Genomic DNA, 11,023 nt, shown 5'->3' on the forward strand with positions numbered 1-11,023 from the left:
ATGTAGGATCTGGAATGTCGGAGACAATCACCCCATTTTTATCATTTTCCAGATCACATCTGTGGTATTATGTGCAGTTTTGAAAACCATCTTCGAGGATGGGGACAATATAAAAACTAAAGAATATTTGGCAAAGACTCCCAGGATATTGAAAAATCATACCATGTCATACAGAGGATGGTTGGAGGACTGGGGAAGTTTTCTTGGAGGAACTCGGGACTGTGAAAGTTATCTTTATTTATTTGAAGGGTTAGCATTGAGAAACCAGGCTGGATTTATCTGATGTGACCCCAAAGAGCTGGATTAGAACCAAATTTTAACTCCATACAAAAAAATGACATTTCGGGCTTCCCTGGTGGCGCAGTGGTTGAGAGTCCACCTGCCAATGCAGGGGACACGGGTTCGTGCCCCGGTCTGGGAAGATCCCACATGCCGCGGAGTGGCTGGGCCCGTGAGCCATGGCCGCTGAGCCTGCGCGTCTGGAGCCTGTGCTCCGCAACGGAGAGGCCATGGCAGTGAGAGGCCCGCGTAGCGCAAAAAAAAAAAAAAAAAAAGACTTTTCCAAGATCAAAGCTAGCCAAGAAAAGACTATGGAATGTCTCTCTTACATAGACTGAGGTATTCTGGCAGATGTCTATATGTCAGTGATGTTTTGGAGGAGCACTGGGGGGTCCTGCTTAAACACAAATACTGCTTCAGTAGGTCCCCAGTGGAGCCTGATCTCTTTTGCATTTCTAACAAGCTCCCAGGTGATGTCCACTCAATGGCCTCTAAGGTCCTTTCCAAGTCTGAGACTTTGGTTTCTATGAAATAGATGCATGTCGCCTCCTATGCAGACTCCATTCCCTTTGACTTTTAGATGTAGCCCTGTTGAACCAGTTATAAGGACAGACCTTTGGGAAACTTCCCAAATGAAGCCAAAGTCCCCTATGAATGCCATGTAGTGATTTTTCCACCACGAAGGAACAGAAGGGACTAACAGACTGTGATCACTCTTCTTAATTAAGAGGTGAAATGGTTACCACTCTCTTTCCTGAAAAGTGGACTGCGTGCGGATTTGTAGAGGTGGAGAATGAGTAATATCTGTAAAATCTTTTTTGTTCCTTTTTGCCTTGTACATCTGTAGAGACAGATTAGGGAGAAATTTGTAACTTTGCCTCTCAAATAAGACAAAAGGAAATTTTAAGTGCATTTCCGCATGGCTTCATCAATTTCCATCCCAGTTGAAAGGGTCAAAACACCATCTCCTCTTGCCGGAAACATCCCAGTGGCCTCTCAAGGGCTTGGATGTAGGCTGAGGACAGTCCTGTCACCCACCCCTCCCCAAGAATGGCAGAGACTGCAGGCTGCATACCCCTCCCCGATATTCTTTTTCCTTCCTTCCTTGGTCGTAGAATCTCTGGTTCTTAGCTAGGCATACGACTTCCCAGAGAAAAAGAGATCCTGTTTCCTAGATTCCTTTGCTTGTTTTCCTGATCTCTCTTTAAGTGTCGATAATGATGGAAAATGACATTCCACGTGGGAATAATATAGTGATATAAACATTTTTAATGAAGCACTGCCATTTTATCCAGGATACTGAAAAGTGTTCACTGTGGTACAAGGAGCAGAGAGATGAAGTCATTGATCGTCAGTTGCGGTGTTAAACAATGCTGGAGAAAGAAGCTGCATTTGGCTACGAAGTTCCTGGAGAACTTCATGAATCATGAATCTCCCCGTCTGTCAGGGGTAAAGGAGCCTGTTGGGTTAGGAGTCAAAGGAGGAGTGATTTCTGTTATTGGTGAGAATGGTAGCATGGGGACTGTGGTAGTCCGTCTGTTCGTTGGTGGTTTCCGCTGATAAAACAAAAATCAAGACAAAAAAGGCATTTATAAATCCTCGACATATAAATATTACGTAGCTACTACTTGAGTAATAAAATATTTTTAAGTTTATATAGATAAGAGGGGAGAATTTTCAACCAATACCATTTTTTTTTAGTTTTATTAACATTACCAACTTCCTCTATTTCTCTCTATGTGTATGACAGTTAATTACTGAAATTTCAAATTGTTTGCATTTCAACTTTGCAAAGAAAAGCAAGTACTTTCTTTCCAACCTTGTTGTTTCAGCCAATCTTTTTGGGAAGAACAACTAGAAGAGTTGGACGCCCCCACCGCCAAATGTTTATGCATACTTCTGAAGGTAGCAGAGTTCTAAGAAAGTGAGGCTTTATGGACCCGAGATCCTGGGGAGGCAAGAATCCCAGGGAGGCATTTGACTGCCCTCAAGGCAACTGGAGACTCCTAAAGCAGTGGCTGAAAGGCTGGAAGCCCAGCACTTTTGACAAACTCACAGGGCTGGGGGCCAAAAGTTCAAGTTCAGGGGCTGCCGGGAGAGGAGACTTGGTAAGTAACCCGGCTTAAGGCTAGGACCCCAAAGACCTCACCCTGGGGGTAAGAGTGAACCAGGGGAACTTGTTCTAATCATCTCAGTCTCCAAGTGGATCAAGGTGATCTGTGAATGTTGTCCCCACAGTCTACATAGTCTAGAAACAAAAGTAAATTCTCTCTGGAGGACGATAACTTCATCCCGAACCTCAAGTTGTCTCTATCATTTTCCAAAACAGTGTTCACTGCTCAATCAAAAACAACCAGGCTAAAAAATGAATCCAGAGGGGGTGGGGTTGGGGGGGAACGAGACTCAAGTGACAGTGAAAAAAAGTCTATCATAGAAGCAGACCCTCAGGAGGTCCAAACAGTGGAGTTACCAGACACTGACTTTAAAATAACTATGATTAAAATGCTCAAGGAATTAGAAGATAAGATGGTGACTTTGGCATAAAAGGGACATTTTAGAGCTGAAAAATAGAAGGAAACAGAATAATTTTAAGAAATTACAATTTCTTAAATAATTTCACGTATTTTTATATATAAATATATATGTATATTTTTTTAAATGTAACTTCCCTCTCAGATATTTTTAATAGGATACATGTAATGAAAATTTGAAAGGACTTTTGCTTAATAACTATGTTCAACATTTTCAAGAAATTGTAATGCTTTTCAGACAGATTCACAAGTTTTAGTTCTTCCATTAATTAGCAATTTTGTTAGTATGTGGAACATTCTTAATTCATAAGCAGTGACTTAAAATTTTATTAAAAATAAGATATAAATGGGAAATTAGCCAGTATTATGATAACAAAACCCTCAAACATGATTTCACATTTCCTGTCTTTCCCTTTATTTTCCTGAACCTTCATTCTTCTTTCAAGTGTTGATAATGATAGAAAAATCAAAAATGAAAACTTACACTGATATTGAAGAGTTCATAAAACCTCTGAAGGTACTGCAAGAGGGGGAAAATAAAAACAGTTACCTGACATTTAATTGTTAGGAAATTTTGTTTCAGTTCACATATAATTTTTTAAGTTCTTAAAAAAAGAAATACTTCCAAGAAGAAATTGCAAAAATTACTTTAAGGTCTGTGAGTAGTAAAGAAGCTTGTCGTAATGTAAATTGGACAATCATATAGAAGAAAAGGGAGTTAGGAGTCAGCTGAGATGAGTATCAGTACAAAAATTTTCCAGAGATTAACTCCACTAAAACACAACCAGAGTCCATAGAAACATAAAGATTTATCTCTGCCTTTTTAGTCAGACTATAAAAGGAAAAGGAAGTTGAGAGCCAGGGTGAGGAACAGAGAGCTGTGTGCTTTGGCAATTCTCTCTGAGCAGAAACCTGAGCTTTCAAAGATGCTCCAAGCATCTTCAGGAAGATGCAAAGCAGCAAGCAATATACCAAGAGGCCACAATCTACAGATCAAAATCTATGCTAAAGATAATTACTGAAAATAAGTATAAATTTATCTCTGAGCTTGCTTGGCAAAAGAAGTAGACATTTGTCTGTTGAGATGAAGTCTTCTAAAAGGAATTAATAATACATGTAACTTGTTAATGAGGAATTTTAGATATTATAATGGATGTATTTAATGGGTTTACCAGGTGATGCAGTCTACATGAGCGCATTCTTTGATGGATCCTCTGAAAAGTAAGGACATAATATTCAGTTGCAAAAACAAAGTATTCTGGTGATCTCTGGGTTCTAGATTATTTAAGTCAGATTATGCTAAACTTGTAGAAGACGTTTAATGACTTATGTTATCCCCTTTTTGCGAAAGAGAAGGATCTAAACCAGTTGTATATTGAGAAGGGTGCTGTTCACCCAGACAAGAAGTGACACAAGGCTAGTGTTCTAACTTTCACGGGCCTGGAGATGGTCTATGTCTCTGGAGATGATTCTCCCAACTGGCAGGAACTGTCCACAGAATTCCTAGGTATGCCAGCGAGGCTGGTTCCTATGCTTCCCACCTTAGATTTTTCATTTTTACCTTGGAGAAAATTTTTTTTTTAAAAAAATTTTGTTGAAGTATAGTTGACTTGCAATGTTGTGTTAATTTCTGCTGTACAGCAAAGTGACTCAGTTATACATATGTATATTCTTTTTCATATTCTTTTCCATTACTGTTTATTACAGGATATTGAATATAGTTCCCTGTGCTTTACAGTAGGACCTTGTTGATATTCATTCTATATGTAATAGTTTACATGTGCTATCCCCAAATTCCCACTCCATCCCTCCTCCAGCCCCCTCCCCCTTGGCAACCACAAATCTGTTCTCTATCTCTGTGTGTCTATTTCTGCTTTGTAGATATGTTCATTTGTGTCATATTTTAGATTCCACATATAAGTGATATCATATGGTATTTGTCTTTCTCTTTCTGACTTACTTCACTTAGTATGATAATCTCTAGTTGCATCCAGGTTGATGCAAATGGCATTAGTTCATTCTTTTTAATGGCTGAGTAATATTCCATTGTATATATATACCACATCTTTCTTTTTTTTTTTACATCTTTATTGGAGTATAATTGCTTTACAATGGTGTGTTAGTTTCTGCTTTATAACAAAGTGAATCAGTTATACATATGTTCCCATATCTCTTCCCTCTTGCGTCTCCCTCCCTCCGACCCTCCCTATCTCACCCCTCCAGGCGGTCACAAAGCACAGAGCTGACCTCCCTGTGCTATGCGGCTGCTTCCCACTAGCTATCTACCTTACGTTTGGCAGTGTATATATGTCCATGCCTCTCGCTCGCTTTGTCACAGCTTACCCTTCCCCCTCCCCATATCCTCAAGTCCATTCTCTAGTAAGTCTGTGTCTTTATTCCTGTCTTACCCCTAGGTTCTTCATGACATTTTTTTTTCTTAAATTTCATATATATGTGTTAGCATACGGTATTTGTCTTTCTCTTTCCAGCTTACTTCACTCTGTATGACAGACTCTAGGTCTATCCACCTCATTACAAATAGCTCAATTTCGTTTCTTTTTATGGCTGAGTAATATTCCATTGTATATATGTGCCATATCTTCTTTATCCATTCATCCGATGATGGACACTTAGGTTGCTTCCATGTCCTGGCTATTATAAATAGTGCTGCTATGAACATAGGGGTGCATATATCTTTTCAAATTATAGTTTTGTCTGGGTATATGCCCAGAAGTGGAATTGCTGGATCATATGACAACTCTATTTTTAGTTTTTTGAGGAACCTCCATACTGTTCTCCATAGTGGCTGCACTAATTTACATTCCCACCAAAAGAGTAAGAGGGTTCCCTTTTCTTGGAGAAAATCTTGTAATCATGCTTTATGTTCCTGAAAATATTACTTCTTGAAAATGTCACATATTTTCTCCCTAAATCATATCTTCCTAGGAGACAACAAATATTCCTAATTTTGGCTTTTTAAAAAAAGAACAGTTACCTTCCAGTTTAAGAAGTGATCATGGTGAATTCCAGAATGAAATTCTCGTACCTGTGAAAATTGAGAGGAAGAGTATGGAGACTGAGGAAATAGATGTAATAATAATAATAGTAATTAACTAGGAGATTTAGACTTTGAGTTCCCAGAAGGCAGGGGCTATGTTTTGTCATCTATGTAATCCTGGCACCTAGCATGATCCGCCCATTTCAAGAAAAATTTGTTTACAGAATAAGCGAATGAACGTTGCATCTGTTAACATCGGTCACTAATCCTTTTTAATACCAAAATATTATCTCAGATACAAGCATACCTAGTTTTATTGCACTTCACAGATAGTGCTTTTTTTTCTTTTTTTTTTTTTTACAAATTGAAGGTTTGTGGCAACCCTGTGACAAGTCTATCATTCATTTTTCCACCAGTGCTTGCTCACTTCATGTCTCCGTGTCACATTTCGGTAATTCTCACAATATTTCAAACTTTTGATTATTGTCATATTTATCATGGTGATCTGTGCTCAGTGATCTTTAAAAATATTACTGCTACGACCTGCTGAAGGCTCAGATGATGGTTAGCGTTTTTTAGCAATAAAATATTCTTCAATAAAGGTGCACATTGTTTTGTAGACATAATGCTACTGCACACATAATAGATTACAGTATAGTGTAAACATAACTTTTACATGCACTGGGAAGCCAAGAAATTCGTGTGACCCACTTTCTTACAATATTTGCTTTATTGTTGTGGTCTGGAACCGAACTTGCAATGTCTCTGAGGTAAGCCTGTAATTCTCTCAGCCTACTCGCTCTCTGCTTTGTTCATAATAACGACCTGAGCCGTAGTTTTCCTTAACCTGCTACCACGCGGCTTCCGTTTGTCTCAGGGTTTATCAAGGGCTTCTCCAGAGCAATCACAGCACCCTCTGACAGCCCCTCCGTCATCCAGTGGTTCTCAACCTCCGTGGCCCAGTGAAATAATCACCTGGGGAGCATATAAAAATCCTGATGCCTGGATCACACCCCAGGCCAATTAAGTCAGGTTTTGGGGGTGGGACCCAGACATCAGGACTTTTTAAAGTTCCCCAAGCAATTCCATAGTGCGGCCAAGATTGAGAATGACTGCTCTGTTCTGAGGCCAGGAGAGTTTCTCTGCTGTGCTTGACTCAAATCTATTGTTTTTCTAACAGTGTCTTTTAAAATAGGTTGAAAGAGCTACTTTTAGCTCCAAAGAAACTTAAAATGGAGACTGTGGCTTTGAATCCAATGATAGATTTTTTTTTTTTTTTGAGGGTTGGATATAAAAGTTTGGAATGCATGAACCAAGACTGATTTGCAGAAATAGACATTAAGAGTTTACTTACTGGTGTGCAGTGAGCTGTGACCAAAAGGAAAGTGATCAGAAGCACCAGTTTCATCTTTTGATTCTATCTACAAGTAAAACAAGAGTATTAATTCTTAACTTGGAAAATATGGAGCCCTTTCCTGCTTATGTAGCGTGACACTGGATCAGGCACATTATTAAGGAGCTTGGCGAAGATTATGCTATTGGGAACCAAAGGATGTATAGATTAGAGATTCTGGAAGATATTAAACACTTGGAATGTAGATTATGATTCACATGCCTTAAGAATTGTGTGTGGCTCTAATTCAAGATCTACAACATACACACACACACGCATGCGTGCATTCAAGTACAGTACAGTATAAAACATTTCATGCTTATTAGGAATAGTCCCCCAGTGAGTTTAAAAGAATATTGGTCTATTCTATTAACTGCTTGTAAAAACACAGCTTTTAAAATAGTTATTATTTCATTTGATTCTTACAATGACTTTGATAGGTGGATATCATTAGTATAATATCCACTTAGAAGTGGGTATTTGTCTTGTCTATACTCCTATATTATGATGTAGATTGTTTATTTGATGAGTTAGTAAATTCTAGTAGGTTCATGGTTTTTCTGTTTTCTACTGTATCATGGCAACTTTTATTCCAATCATTTTCATTTTTCATGAAAACAAGAAACATTCCATCATCTTTTAAATGATACACAAAATGCCTTTTTTGTTGTTTTGAGGGAAGAGAAGGGAGATCAGGCATTCTGAAGATAAGTATAATTGTTTTATTTCTCCGTAGGGTTACTGTAATTTTTATCGAGAGCATATTGATTGCGTTTTGTAAGTGGTGTCATTCTTGGTAAATGTTTTTAATAAGACTTACTTCTGCCATTTGAAATACTTTTTACAAAGAGAGCTCTAACTGTAATTTTAAAACAGACCAAGACGAAATGACAACACATATCCAATAATCTTAGACCTGTGAAATGCCATAAGAGAATATGTCCTGAACCAAACCGCCAATGACTGACTCTGAAAGTCCATCTTCAAGGTTAAACAATATTTGAAATGGGAAGAAAGCCTTCAAGAGGATGATAGGAAGACCAAATTTATGTAAATATTATTGCCTGCTGGAAGGCTTGCATCCTTCATGTTCCCCTGTTACGACTGTTGATGTTCCCCTTATTTTTCCTTATATACATTGCTGTAAATATGGAGGAGGGAAACAGGAATGCACATTTGAAGGATAACTTTGAATATTCCGCTTATGGAGGAATTGTGTCACTGCTGTTTTTCTATAATTTGTTTTCAGTCACTATTTTAAAGCCCTAACGTAACCCAGAGCAAACATCAGAGTAACATATTTAAAATAAATAAACATGTGAGTACATGAGACAATATTTAAAGAATTAAAAGCATAGGCCATGACTATAAAAGAGAATTAAAATGGTATTGTAAATAAATTAAATTCTTTAATTCTCAACCTTTCTAGTTGTCCGTATCTTTTATAAGATAATGTAATTTATAATTGAAAGGATATTTATTACCTTGTACACCAGGAAAAATGAAATGTCCAATATCGTTAAGATTTCCTTGACGCCTCGTTCACAGATGATCTGGAAAATCAGAAGATATTTATATATGTGGATACTAATGACGTGCAGTATCAGCACTTAAAAAAAAAAAGATTCCTCATGACCCTCATTTACATAGGAATGGGACAGGGGTTTCCCTGTGCAAGGACAATACCTCATTCTTTGCAGGGCCAAGACCCTTGTCTCTGATCATACATTTTTGTGGTTATTCTTGAGACATGAGTAATTCAGGAGACCTAGGGTTTTGCTAATGAACAATCAGGACAAATAATTGCAACAACTAGAAAAGTACCATACTTGTATTAGTAGTTTGGCTAGGAGATACACCCTGAGAAATTCAACTTAAAAGACTTAACATAAATCCGTTGAAATTTGTGTGAATCATGCATTGACAGAGGATGTCTTTTTCTGCCATCTCATTCAGTGGGGAGACAGAGGCTATGAGCTGGATAAGTGGAGGAAGCACTAGCCTAAGAGTCAGCCCTCCGAGTTCCAGCTCAGCCACTGCCTGTGTTGGCTACATCTGGTGAAGGTCAGTTTGGTTTTCCACAGAAAAAATCCCCAGGGCTCTCCTTATCTCAGAGTCCAGGTCCCAGCTAACTCAATACCAGAGAAAGGAAATTCTTCCCTCCTCCGACAAAAACCCATTCATTTCTTGCTCCTGTATGTTTGACAGGATAAATATTTAGCTCCTTTCAGAGAAGTCCTATACTCTCCACATCTATAGGTTTCACTTTTATGGTCCAGGCAGATCAGGCTGCAGCATTTTTACCAAAATCTAGGTTATTAGTCTTAAATAACAGTCTTAAATAACATCACCTGTGGGACACCAACAGCTTAGCCAAGGCATCACTTTGCCAAACCCAATTCCTTTCACTATATATATATATCAATGAGCACTCCTTTATTGGGCTAATCAAAATAGTGTCACCTAGTTCTGGGAAAAAGTTCTAGTGCTTTGAAACTCCAGTGCAAAATGAAATAAAATGCAAACTTCACAACTTCACCTCACAGACCTTCCACCATGTTCTAGCTACATAAGTATGTGAAAAGTGTAATTGCCCACAGCCCGGAATTCACTCTTTTTCTCTAGTATGATAAAACAGATTGATTCCTTTTAAAGCAGTACCCGTTCTCCTCTTTCATCAGCCACCACGCTGAGCAGCAGCGAACGGGATGGTCTGGGAGCCATATCAGAACCTTGTTTGTTAACTTATTTGTGTCTCCTAAATTGAGGCACTGTCTAACTCTTGGCTTCTCAACAGTGGTGATCAGAAGTTTGTTTCTTCAGGAACAAATTTGAGTGGGTGGACCTCTCAGCTTTCTCGGATTTGGCATCCCACAGGAGCATGTGCTTTCCCTTTGAAGATTCACAAGCCCTCAGCACTAAGAAACACAGACCACCATCCAGGGCAGAATGTAACACACTTTCTCAGTGTGGCTTTTGCTTTTTTTTTTTTTTTAAGTGTAGTTGATTTACAATATTATATTCGTTTCAGGTGTACAACATAGTGATTCAGTATTTTATAGATTACGCTCCATTTAAAGTTATTATAAAATATTGGCTATATTCCCTGTGCCGTACAGTAAATCCTTGTATCTTATTTTATACAAAGTAGTTTGTACTACTTAATCCCCTACTGCTATCTTGCCCCCTCCCTGTCCCCACTGGTAACCATTAGTTTGTTCTCTATATCTGTGTCTGTTTGTTTTGTTATATTCATTCGTTTGTTCTATTTTTTAGATTCCACCTATGAGTGACAGCATACAGTATTTGTCTTTCTCCATCTTATTTCACTAAGCATGAAACCCTCCAGGTCCGTCCATGTTGTTGCACATGGCAAAATTTTGTTCTTTTTTATGGCTAATATTCCATTGTGTGTGTCTGTGTATGTGTATATGTGTGTATGTATGTGTGTGTGTATATGTATACACACACACACACACACAGAGATTCTTTATCCATTCATCTATTGATGGGCACTTAGGTTGCTTCTGTATCTTAGATATTGTAAATAAAGTTGCTGTGAACATTGGGGTACATATATCTTTTCAAATTAGTGTTTTCATTTTCTTTGCATGTATACCTTGGAGTAGAATTGCTGGATCATATGGTAGTTCTATTTTTAGTTTTTTGAGGAACCTCCATACTGTTTTCCATAATGACTACACCAGTTTACATTCCCACCAACAGTGTAGGAGGGTTTCCTTTTCTCCACATCCTCGCAAACATTTGTTACTTGTGGTCTTTTTGATGATAGCCATTCTGACAAGTGTGAGGTGATAACCT

At 38.2% G+C, this 11,023-nt stretch overlaps 1 protein-coding gene across 1 annotated transcript; it reads right to left on the reverse strand.

Moving 5' to 3' along the window:
- Nucleotides 1-1,549: 1,549 nt before the first annotated feature.
- Nucleotides 1,550-7,541, reverse strand: LOC149749173 (endotoxic shock protective protein U9-ORF-like). The gene is made up of 2 exons (XM_089911266.1): nt 7,018-7,541; nt 1,550-1,843 (listed from the first exon to the last, which is right to left on the reverse strand). Exons 1-2 carry the CDS (start codon nt 7,214-7,216, stop codon nt 1,704-1,706), a joined length of 339 nt encoding a protein of 112 aa, XP_089767392.1. The 5' UTR covers nt 7,217-7,541; the 3' UTR covers nt 1,550-1,703.
- Between the last annotated feature and the right edge of the window lie 3,482 nt (nt 7,542-11,023).

The sequence above is a fragment of the Delphinapterus leucas genome, chromosome 5 (genome assembly GCF_059928025.1).
Source record: "Delphinapterus leucas isolate spDelLeu-1000000601 "Yukka" chromosome 5, BTC_Dleu_Yukka2, whole genome shotgun sequence".
Taxonomy (NCBI): Eukaryota; Metazoa; Chordata; class Mammalia; order Artiodactyla; family Monodontidae; genus Delphinapterus; species Delphinapterus leucas.

Bases quoted from the DNA above. Each gene is read 5' to 3' on its own strand.
- LOC149749173 (XM_089911266.1), bottom strand. From the start codon at position 7,216: ATGAAACTGGTGCTTCTGATCACTTTCCTTTTGGTCACAGCTCACTGC. The intron at 1,844-7,017 runs GTAGCTCTTTCA...CTTGATTTTTGT, and splicing joins AAGTTTCTTTGGAGCTAAAA to TTTATCAGCGGAAACCACCA.